Below are 11,891 nucleotides of genomic sequence, written 5' to 3'. Positions count from 1 at the left end.
AAAAAAACCCACGACTAACTCAGGTAACGTGTCATGATCTTTTCACAGTAAATGATGACTCAAAAAAATGAATCATGATCATCATCAGTCACTTAAAATAACTAAGTTAGATGCTGACAGATAATGTGGGTCTATTATAACAACAGTAGTAATAATAATAATAATAATAATAATGAAAAGAAGAAGTGGTAGGAGAAGAAGAAGAAGCTGATTACTGAATGAATGAATGAATGAAAGAATACCCCGATGTATCAGCTGAACTCAGGGTGACCTCTGCACTGTAGCTGCATGAACTGTAACACTCGTACTGCTGTGACTCTGCCAGTCTGATGACGCCACAGCCGGACGCTCCTTATTTGGCTAAGCCCCGCGCATTTATATTGCTGAAAGCATGAAGTCAGACTGAAACCAAACGACAGGGTCTGCAGCGAGCACATCACCTCCACCCAGAGCCGAACCCGGAGACACAATCTGCCGCGTCTGTCAAACGCTGCTTACTTGGATACATTTGGAAATGGAGACAATGAAACCAGCGGCTCTTTTTGTTCTCTTCTTTCTGTGCGCACACTCTGCCTCAGGTGAGTCGCGACGCTTCTCTCACGTTACTTTTAGCGCCAATATTTATGCTAATTGTTAATATGTTAATTATTCATTACTAGATAACAAAACGTAAACTATTAACGCATATGCGAGAATAATGGAGGGCGACTTCTAACACATAGGCCTACATAGAATCCTTTGAACGGAGTCGTTTTTATTGTGGACTTATATTTGCACTATATTTAAATGTATATTTTATAGAGTTTTATTTATTATTTAGCAGCTGAGCATCGCTGAGCAGTGCCACAGGTTATTACGAGCTCTGCGCGACACGTTTTCTAAAACACAAATGGACACACACGCGTTTAAGATGAGGTTGCCCACCTTTAAAAAAAAAAGACATTTATTGAAGAATGAATTATGCTATAAAAGTTTTATAATACATGTATATAGTTATAGTTATTTGTTAGTGAATGGCTTCCTCGGCCCTCCATGTGTGTTCTTACCATTTTACTGTCCAGACTTCTAAAACCATAAACAGTATATGACAACTCTCTGTTTCTAATGTTTCTACTTTCTATTTTGTATTCTACTGTGTTTCATATGAGAACCTTTGAAAATGATGCACCAAGATGAGCTCTGATTGCCCCCCCCCCAGCAGGAAGCAGTGTCTTTCAGCAGTTAAAGAAATGACAGTCCTGCCTTTAAATCCTCTAACCATCAAAACAGCTTCTCTCTTGTGTGCTCTTTGGGTGGCACACTTATTTGCAGTCATGAAAAAAACCCACAAGTGTTTGTGTTTGGGAGTGAACAGTCCGTCCACAAATATATATGACCAAGGATCTTATTAACACCGATAAGATCACCTGATCTCATGAGGCTGATGAAGTGCTGTGTCGGAAAACTGGTTCTGCACTACATCAAAGCAGTTTTCTCTCTCATAAGTTAGTGTAATCCCATGTAATATAATTATATTATTAAGTTTTTATTACATAAAATGTGTAGTTTACAGTAGCTTTAGTTACGTTTTCTGACCTACAGCTTTTGCAAATCCTTTATATATGAATTAATATATGTGCAAATCTATAACACATCTGATCAATTGTATTCTGCCATAATGACTGAAGCCATTTTAACTTTCTATAATTTTCATCATTTGATCTTCAAAACATTTTAAAAGGAGTTATTTTACATGACTTCTTCCCGTTTCGCAGGCTCCTATCCCCAAGCACAGAACGTCACCTGGACATCCATCAACTTTAAAACCTTTTTGACCTGGGAGCCTAAACCCTCGGCTGATTACTCCTTCACCGTGGAGTACTCTGCGTAAGTACCTGCATCTGTTAGCCCTTTCAAGAAATGGCATTTACTCCCCAGGTTGTTCATGCGGTGAAGGTATTCCCTTTAAAGACACAGTCAGGTTGTTAGCGTGCCGACTGGAGAACGTGCCCCTCTGACTTGCGTACCGTGTGACCTTGGAGGAATGATTAATGGCAGCAGGGCATGATAAGAGTCCCGCATTGATTCAGTAAAAGCTTTTACTGGAATGCTGATTTTTGGCCAGAAATCTTTAAACAGAAAGATAACTACAAAAGGCACATGAACCATAGTGAACCTTAGAGCCAAGAACATAACCATTTGAACGTCCAACAAATATAATTTACAAATGCCAACACCAATATTGCTCCTGCTGTGATTGATTATTGTTTTTCGAGAGTCTAGTCTATGTTTTTTATAATTCCCTTGTTAAGACGTCACATGTAACTTGTTGCAGGGTTGGTAAGAGCAGACAGAAGAACCCTCACTGTATCCGGTCCTCAGCGACGGTGTGTGATCTGTCCAACTCTCTGACCGACCTGAACGCTTGCTACACAGCTGACGTCCTGTCTGAACCCCCGCTGGGCGTCAACTCGGACCTCATTGAGTTCCCCTACACTACTTCACCGCGATTCTGCCCCTACAAAGACAGTAAGTTCCTTTGTAACAATGAGCTAATCACCATAACATGATGGAAATAAGCAGCAGTTTTTACTTTAACTTTATACACCAGGAGCAAAGTGGCTGTGGTCAGGATGAGTGCAGAGCACCATTAAGGCTGTCGATACATTTTTCTTTTCAGGAAAAGTCAAAATATAATTTCCTCTTTCTGTAGACTATCAAGTGTGTTATTATAGGAAGGTTTCAGTTCTGCTCTATAAATTCGATAATATCTGCAGTAGTGGCTTCAATGAAAATGGTGAAACTTATCCAATCACAATGAAAAAAATCAAATAGTAGGCCTAATAATGAGGTGTACAATATGACCACTTACAGAATAATGTTAATTATCTCGTAACGATGTTGCACGTCGAGGTCTGGGAGTCATTAGACAGTAAGAGAACAGATGGTTGTCAAACCACTGCACCACCTCCCTAAACCACCGATAAATGAATAATTAAAATAAAGGTGAAAATGTTCTTGATCCTCTGTATCTGTGGTATCTGCCCTTGAAACACCAAGATTCAATTTGAGATAATTGTCTTTGACATCTCACCAATACAGTGGAGTTGAATTGAATTTAGTTTGTGTTTCATCTTTTAAAAAGTGACTTATTCGACAGCAACACCAGTATCAGTCCACACATCCACAGAACACAATGTCTTCAGTTTTTATTGGAATATTAGGAAATAGTGCCTATAAAAACAGAGAAGAATGTGAATACAACATCTGTACAGCAGGGAAACAGATGTTACCTGGATATAACTCTAAGAGAGAGAGAGAGAGATAGATAGATAGATATAACTCTGCTTCTATAATGCTCACTTTCAGTTTGGCCTCCAAATAAAGTGGTTCATGATTAAACTCATAATCAATTAATATGCAGATTATTTTCTCAGTGATTGATCAGCCAGCATATTCAGCAAGTGGTCACTTCCACAGAGCTGGGGACAATGCCGGGCTGCACATGCACAGATTAACTCTTTTTCTGTCTGTCCCTCCTCCACAGCTGATATAGGCAAACCTGACTTCAAGCTGGAGGTGAGTGAAGACAAAAAGAAAACCACCCTGTATGTGACTGACCCGCTCACCGCCCTGTTCAAAGACGGCCGCCAGCTGAGCATACGGGACATCTTCTCTGACCAGCTGCAGTATAAAGTCACCTACCGGAGGAATAAGAGCACCGGCAAGGTGAGTCACAGCAGACGTCACTGTATCAGCCTCAAATGCACGTGAATGAGACATTATAAGCTGCATGGTTTCCGCTCTGTGTCCCCTGCAGAAAGTGATGTTCGCTAAGACCAATGTCATAGAACTGACCGATCTGGACCGAGAGGAGAGCTACTGCTTCAGCGTCCAGGCCTACATCCCCAGCCGCAGCGTCGACAAGCAGCTGGGGGAGCTGAGCCACACCCAGTGCTCCGAAGATGGCAACCAGTCCATCTTTGAAGGTGAGCTGTCACGATTCACAGGAAAAAAAAAAACATGGGCAGGGAAGTGACTCAGTTACATTCATGCACACACTCACTGCAGGCGTGCAGCGCTGAAACGCCACAGTTTCGGTGGCAGGTTCGATTGCGTCCTGCACATTAACAATATCAGTTTGTGCAGTGGAAAATAAAACACTGTACAATTTATAATAAAACTGCAAATTTTCTGTTATTTTATGCATCAAAATGGAATTAACAAGATGATAGCGCAAAGCAAAGACGCAGCCAGAGCTCCAGGTGACAGGACACAGGATGTATTGTTGTTTGTCTTTGTGGGTGTGAGGCAGGGTGTAGCTGAGTGAAGCTCATCGCGCTGACTCTGGATAAATAAATAGCTTGGCTGGTTTGTTTTACTTCTCTCTTTCTGATTTCTGTTGAATATGTTTGATACAGTGCAGTGTTTATTGACTCTGTCCCACTGCTGTTGTTTGTTCCTTTCTAGCACCATTTGTATCCTTTACATCAGTTTATCAGATGACATGACGCATAATCCAAACGTGGTTATTTCTACTCATAGCTGCTACTATTTTAGCACATCAATTAAGGGATATCATACGATGCTGCACATCTGCTGGAAGTCGAGGGATCAAATTAGATGCCAACCATCCCGCCACTTATCAGCTGTAGTTGTCATGTGATGTGACAGATTGGAAAATCAGATTTTATCTTTGATTGAGATTGTCAGTGAGGAGTCCCAGCTCTCTCCTCTCGGGCTGTGATTGAGATTCTTTGTAGAAATCCAGCAGCACCCTCCTGAGGAGAAAATACGCAGTTACAACGTTGTAGCGCGGCACATTCTTTGATCGATTCAGTACAAGGGAACACACATAGACACCACGGACAGATGCTTGTTAAGCTTTTGACATTGGGATGAAGCTACGGTGCTTTCAGGAAGTATTCAGACCCCTTTACTTTTTTCATGTTATGTTGCAGCCTTATGCTAAAATAGTATGATATTTTTTCCCTCATCAGTCTACACTCAGTTCCTCATAATAAAGCCAAAACAGAAGATTTTGCAAATTTATTCATAAGGAAAAACAGAAATAATCTCATTGACATACGTATTCAGACGCTTTGCTATGATACTTGATATGTAGCTCAGGTTTCTCCCGTTTCTCTTGAGCGTCTTTGAGATATTTCTACACCTTGACTGGAGTCCACCTGTGGTCAGTGCAGCTGATTGGACATGGTTTGGAAAGGCAATCACCTGTCTATTTAAGGTCTCACAGCTGACAATGCATATCAGAGCAAAAACAAAGCCTTGGAGGTAGGAAGTGCCTGCAGAGCTCAGAAACAGGATTGTGTCGAGGCACAGATGTTTGGAAAGCACCAAAAACATCAGTGTGATGTTTCAGTTTGAATAACTTTGCAAAATTTTCTAAAATTCTTTTTTGGATTTGTTATTATAGGGTATTGATGTAAATTGATGAGGGAAAAATATGTATATATTTTTATTTTAGACTATCACCTCTTGGTTTTGGTATTTGCATGTAATGAATATTGCGTCTGTTTTAACCGTAGCACCGTGATCAGTTAATTCTTGTAATGAATAAGTAAAGCTCTGTAGTGTAATGTTGTCTTGTGCCTTGTTGTGTCATCCACAGTGTACTCAGTGGGTGTGATCGCTGCTGCCATCTTCCTCATCCTGCTGCTGATCGGCATTATCATTGCTGTCACGGTGGTCTGCTACAAGCGCTGGAGGAAATCTCTGAAAAGTGGAAAAGAAGGAGTGCCACTCCGGGATGTGTAGAGAGAGAGAGAGAGAGAGAGAGACACACATACACTATTGTGGGAACGTGCGGTACAGCTGAACTGGACTGAGGCCTGTAAGGAGAGCAGATCTACACTAGTTCAACATTCCTCTGTCAAACACTGGAATCAATCCTTCCTTTAGTTTCTGTGAAACTTCCCCTGAATGTGTCAGACGTGTATTATTATTTTTCTTTATCATTTCATGCTGCAGAAAAAAAGAGACTTCAGGAAAACACTGTTTGAACACTCCTACTGTACACACTAGTCATCACGCTGAAGCTGTAATATTCCTTCTCTGTTATATTTGGTGACTGTGGAGAAACACTACCAGCTGATTTTATTTATTTCATTTTATAGTGTACCTTTCTAACTTTAAGTGACTATCGTGATGGGGCGCTTTTGGGAGACTGGTGAAAGCTTTATGGGAAACATTTTATGGGAAAGAATTTGTATATATTATTTTTGTATCTAATGAATAATTTATTGTTTAATTGAAATTAACATATTTGTATATGATGCTGAGATTGTGATTATATGTTGAAATATTGAAGAATAAATATTTTCAAGAACACAAGCAGTTTCAGTACTGATGATGATGATGATGATGGTGATGGTGATGATATATTATGGTGTTTAAATCAAACTGGATATAATGATATATTCATGCCATAATTAGGTACTTAAAGTGCATTTGAGCTGGGATAACAAAATTATTTACAATTCAATAAATAATATATATATAATAATAGAAAGTACAGATATATGAAGATATACAGACAGACAGATAGATTTATAAACTTCACCTCAGTGACAGGGAGGTGATCAGGGTTATGTTGGCATGATTGTGACACCAGAACCCAGCGTTCACATCCTGGTTCCTGCTTGATTAGGTTTAAGCAACAAAAGCTCTTTTTTATGGTAAGATCATGGTTTGGGTAATATGGTTTTAAACACCTTGTGTCACTTTGGACAAAAGACAAAATGCTAAATGTCTCATGTCACTGTGGACTTTTTGGTATAAACACAGTCCCCGATTTTTTTCCCAACCTTAACCAAGTGCTGCCAGTGTGTGGAAATAACCTTAAAACACCCGAATAATGCTGAGTCACTACAAGTGGATATGACGCTACATGGCCAGATATTTTGGTGGAAAACAAACATGTTGTTTGTGAACATTTTACTTATATATTCAGTATCAACAGCTTCACCAATCGCCAGATATGTTCATTAACAAAATATACAAAATGTCTTCATTTTGTTAATAGAAAACGAAACTGTGAACTAAGTTGCTGCAGTTTTTGGACCAACAGCAGTTTTGCTTCACATTCAAGATGTTGCGTGTCTTTGTTGTCATTTCTGCTTTCAGTTTAGCTGTTGTGCTCCAACCATCATGTCCTGCAAACTGTGAATCATGAATCATACACCTACTGATGTTCAAAATGAGTATTCAGCCCATATTTAGTCTGTTGGTTGGGTACTGATGATGCAATTACTCAGTTTTGGTACAGATAGTGACTGAATACTTTTTCAATATGGTTACTGTAGAAAATAAACATTTTATTTACAGAGTTCTTTCCTCAGATATTAGATGTTGCCCAGACACAAGCAGCCGCACAAGAACTTTGATTAATAAGATATAGTGTAAAAAAATTGATGTAGATCAGAAACCATCTGATCCAAGAATAATCTGAGTGGATCCAGCCGAGATTCAGTACTTGACAGATTTTGAAGACCAGACAGCCTGTGGCAGTTTATATTTTTGGACATACATGCACAGACCTTCAATACATATGGTGCAATAACAGGGTGAGATGTCTGAGACCACTTTCCTATTGACAAACAATATGTGCAATATTCTAAATTATGCAAAGGTGAGCACAATTCACCATGTGTACAAATAATACAACACCTGTTCTGACTGTGCCTGTAGTCATACAGTATCTCTGCTGGCTGTGCGCGACAGCAGCGCTGCCTGGTAAACACATTTCCCATCAATCTGCATGAAACTGACTGTCATGTGACGCTCAGTGACCTGGAAGTAAGCCACACCTCCTATCGTGTGATTGACAGCACTGGAGTAGAGCTGCCAGGCCAGGGGAACACTGTCCCTGTGACTGGAGGCAGGGTCGCTGACGATCCCGCTCCCGCTGACAACATATGAGCTCCCATCATCCTCTCTGATGAACTGTTGGAAGAAAAGATAGAAGATAGAAGTGAGAGTAACATATGACGGATTGTTGTAACTCATGTTACAGCATCAACAACAACTCTGTTACCTGCAGCTGGTAGCCTGAGTACAATTTTCCAGTACTGATTTTTGGTTTATTAAAACTGATGCATCCCTGTGTTAGCAGCATTTTACCAGGTCAACAACTTTATTCACTGTTGTGCTGTGTGATTTATAGCAAAGCAAGATATTTTATTACTTGATTATACACACAGTATGAAAATGAGTACAGATTACTTTCAATTAATCGAATAATTGTAGTGGTGTGGTTTTGACTGAATGTTCTTACTTTCTACCACTGTTACATACATACATTCATGTAGTACTCTAACTTTGTGACCTCTTTTAAGATGTGCACGTTTTACAGTGTTTAAGTACTCAGTAACAATTAACCTGAAGCAAATTAAACGTCATCTGCATGGAACCCTTGTTCTTAGCTGTGGGGTCTGGAGCCATGTGGAGTCACTTCATATAAATGTAGTGTTACACTTTTATGTCTATGTCAAAGTACATTTTGTCTCTAACTTCCAGATTTGTGAAAATTTCAGCACAGCTTAATGTGCACATATACCGGTCTGAAAGATGCAAACTAGCTTTGAACCAATCTGTAACAAGTAAACATTTTTTGTAGCACCTAATAGCATGTTGCCTTGACAAGTCTTACACATTTTAAAATGCCAGGTAGATGCAATTAGATTATGTGACTGAGCATGCGGTACACACCTGCAGATTGTGGTCATGGCCAGACAGGTACACAGTGGCTCTGTATTTCTTCAGAAGGGGCCTCAGTCTGTTGACCAGACAGGATGTTGGTCCATGATGGCCAATGGACCACACAGGATAATGACCAGCCACCAAAACGTAGTCTGACCTGGAAGGAGTCGTACAAGCTGTCAGTCTGATCCACAGGGATCAGCAACACAAGCAACTGTAACTGTATCTTTTTGCATGCTGTGCCACAGACCTGTAAATAAATAATAATAAAACATAGTTTTTGAAAGTACAGCTTTCAGATGCTCTTAGATTTTAACTTGTGAGCCACTATGTGTAGATTTTTTAAATGAAATTAAAGCATCTTTTAAATGACTATCATGACATACTGTACGTCATTGTGGAAAATTAAGAAAATCCTGTTGTGTATGTTGCTTTCAGCCCATTGATCAATGTCTTTTTCAAATTTTTTAGCCAAGATTTTTTTTTAACATACAATTATATGATAAAAGCCAACTAATAAAAGCACTCTTGCACACTTTAAAACAGATTATTTGTATTCAGTGGTCGACCATAGTTATAGGTAATTTCACTGTTGTTACATTTGCAAATATCCTTCAATAAACCTCAAAAAGCTAAAAATTGCACAAGAGCTCATGTAAAACAAAAGCTAAAAACTGTCATTTAATTACTGTATTTCTATGAGTTATTTTTGAATATATTTTTTATAGTGATATAAAACATGATGGCTCACCTGCTGCTGGCCAATTTAGACCTGATCCAGTCCCACTGACGATCTGCTGTTCTGGAGTTCTCTGGTCCTGAGGGCTGGGTTTGGTCGTAGGTGTTTCCACATAACACCACTGTGTCAATCATCAGAATACTCACTGACACATTTGTGTGTGGGACCTTAAACTGGAGGTCATAGTAGAGACCAGGGTAATTCCTACAGACACAAAACACACCTAATAACACACTGATAAAAATATAGGCAACAGGGAGACGTAGAGAGATTATTCACTCTCTGGTGTTATCAGATGGGTGGGTGAACATTTACACAATATCAGAGAATAAAAGAATGAAAAAAAAAAAAAAGCTGAAGTGAGTGTTTGAGTGTGGAAATTGTTTGTTTACCATCGGTGGGAAATGTTGGAGTAAGCCATCTGAGCTGAGATGTTGCCCCTGTGGTCGTGGTTTCCTCCAATCAGGTACCATGGGATATGCAGCAGAGAGGGCTGAGAGAAGACCCTTTCAAACGTGTGCTGCGGATGGGAAACCATTCAGAATTCACTGCGAACTGTAAACACGCTGGAATAATAACATACAACAGGGTTTTTCATGTGACTTGATCAGAAGGAATTAGGTATTCATTCTCTGTTCATTCTCAACATTGTTAATTTTATTGCTCTGATCAGACTTCTGTCATCAGTTTTTAAACAGTAAATAATTAAAGGTCAAATATTTTACACTTTTCAGGTGTTTCATTTGAAGTTTTGTTTCCCATAGGTATAAGAAAATATATTTGTGGTTTTAAGTACTAAAAACCTCTCAGTGTAGTTTTACATCTCCTCTCTCAGGCTTCTCTCTGGAGCTCTAGTAACAACATGTCAGTCGGCCAATCAGAAGAGAGGCTCTGAGCCGCTGACTGACTGTTTACTAAATGATCTAATAAAAGTATGGCAGATTTCAGGTAAACACTCAGAGAATCAAAATTCTGCAATTATGGCTGGATAGTGGGTGTGGGTGGGCCAGACTTCAGGCATAGCTGAGTGTGGTGAGTGTTTTGTTGTGACATCACAAAGTTACAGTAAGTCCTGACGACTCGTTTTAAGGCTCAGTTTGTGAATATGGGCTGTGTGCATTTCTCTGTGGACTGAGCGCTTGCAATACTTTTACAGTATTAATTTAGAACCTAGACCTGCTTTATAATCAATAAAGACATGGAAAAATCACTTTATACAATATGGGACCTTTAAAATAATTGAAACACAGCTAATGTCAACCACAAACCTAAAAATCCACCCAACAGTTTCACGATGTAATAATATTTTAACCTCTTAATCCTTATTTTTTAAAAAAAATTTAAATTTAGAAAAAGAAAATAATTTCCTACACTAATAGATAGTAGACACTGTGCATCCTTGTTCCAGCGCTACAACAAAACTATACGGTGAGCGAGACGCAGCTAACCAGACCTGACAAGGATCAATAAAACACTACAATACAGTGTGAGCTTGATCAGTCAAACATGTGTCTCCCTCCCTGTGTGTTTGCTTTGTCAGCTGACCTTAAAGCGCAGGTCTTCCACATTCTTGACACCGTTGAAGTAGAAGTGATCTCCCAGGCTGAGGACAAAGTCCACTCCCTCAGTCCGGGCCAGGCTGTCCACCTCTGCAGCAACAGCCTCCTCATGAGGGGTGTAGTATGGAGGGACAGGAATACCACCCCAGTCACCAAGCACAACAAAGCGCAGAGCAGCTGTGGGGAATCAAAACACTCTTCTGTCACTTCCTCTTTCACAGGTTTCATTATTCAGAGCAGTTAGTCAGGTTTCTAACTGTCTAATGGTTTCATTCCTCTTGAAAAACAGAGATAGGATATTTCTAATAGCATACATAGGCAAATATTCAGTCTAAAAGTTGTATAATTTTCATAGCTGGGTGAGTTCAGAAGTTCATTTGCTCTGGGTGGTCACTGCTTCTCTGGTTTTGCTGAGAAACAGAACAGCAACTGGCAACTTGTAGCCAAATCCGCTATAACAACAAATCCATGACATCATTGCATTTTCTACAGCTTCATCTCCAAAAGCACCTGCATCTCAGATTGGAGATAACAACACGGAAATTAGACATTCAGATAATCTATGAGTAACATGACTCATCATGTGTTTGTTGATGGTCACAGATGTGTCGTGAGCAGCCTGCAGCACAGTACCTTGTTCCAGTGTCTGGAGCAGACGGCAGCAGTTCTGGAAGCAGAGCAGCAACAGGACACACTGCAGTCTGTCCATAACTCCTCAGTCCTGTTTGTTTCCACTCTGCTGAAAAGTGAAACAAACTCTTCAGCCGTTAACAGTATGACTTCCTGAATCAGGGCAGCCTTGAAAAACAGGATATCGGTTGATCAGCAGGTCAAAGTGAGTGACTCATTGATTGCGCTTGTTTCTGTTGGTCGTGCATGTTTCAAAGGACACT

At 39.8% G+C, this 11,891-nt stretch overlaps 2 protein-coding genes across 2 annotated transcripts; one reads left to right on the top strand and one right to left on the bottom strand.

Annotated features, from left to right (window-relative positions):
* Positions 1-392: 392 nt before the first annotated feature.
* On the top strand, positions 393-6,333 carry f3a (coagulation factor IIIa). Its single transcript, XM_071485548.1, has 6 exons — positions 393-578; positions 1,755-1,866; positions 2,315-2,508; positions 3,527-3,708; positions 3,800-3,968; positions 5,612-6,333. The coding sequence occupies exons 1-6, from the start codon at positions 515-517 to the stop codon at positions 5,755-5,757; spliced, it is 867 nt and encodes a 288-aa protein (XP_071341649.1). The 5' UTR covers positions 393-514; the 3' UTR covers positions 5,758-6,333.
* A 1,165-nt stretch (positions 6,334-7,498) lies between these two features.
* acp5b (acid phosphatase 5b, tartrate resistant) lies at positions 7,499-11,822 on the bottom strand. The gene is made up of 6 exons (XM_071485547.1): positions 11,632-11,822; positions 10,985-11,175; positions 9,832-9,959; positions 9,452-9,643; positions 8,710-8,857; positions 7,499-7,944 (listed from the first exon to the last, which is right to left on the bottom strand). The coding sequence occupies exons 1-6, from the start codon at positions 11,705-11,707 to the stop codon at positions 7,690-7,692; spliced, it is 990 nt and encodes a 329-aa protein (XP_071341648.1). The 5' UTR covers positions 11,708-11,822; the 3' UTR covers positions 7,499-7,689.
* Positions 11,823-11,891: the final 69 nt, after the last annotated feature.

This window comes from Trachinotus anak, unplaced genomic scaffold (assembly GCF_046630095.1).
Source record: "Trachinotus anak isolate AG129_WGS33_773 ecotype Australia unplaced genomic scaffold, CSIRO_AGI_Tana_v1 ptg000009l, whole genome shotgun sequence".
Classification (NCBI taxonomy): Eukaryota; Metazoa; Chordata; class Actinopteri; order Carangiformes; family Carangidae; genus Trachinotus; species Trachinotus anak.
Note: the sequence above shows the minus strand (reverse complement) of the source record. Positions and strands in the feature narration are given on the sequence as shown.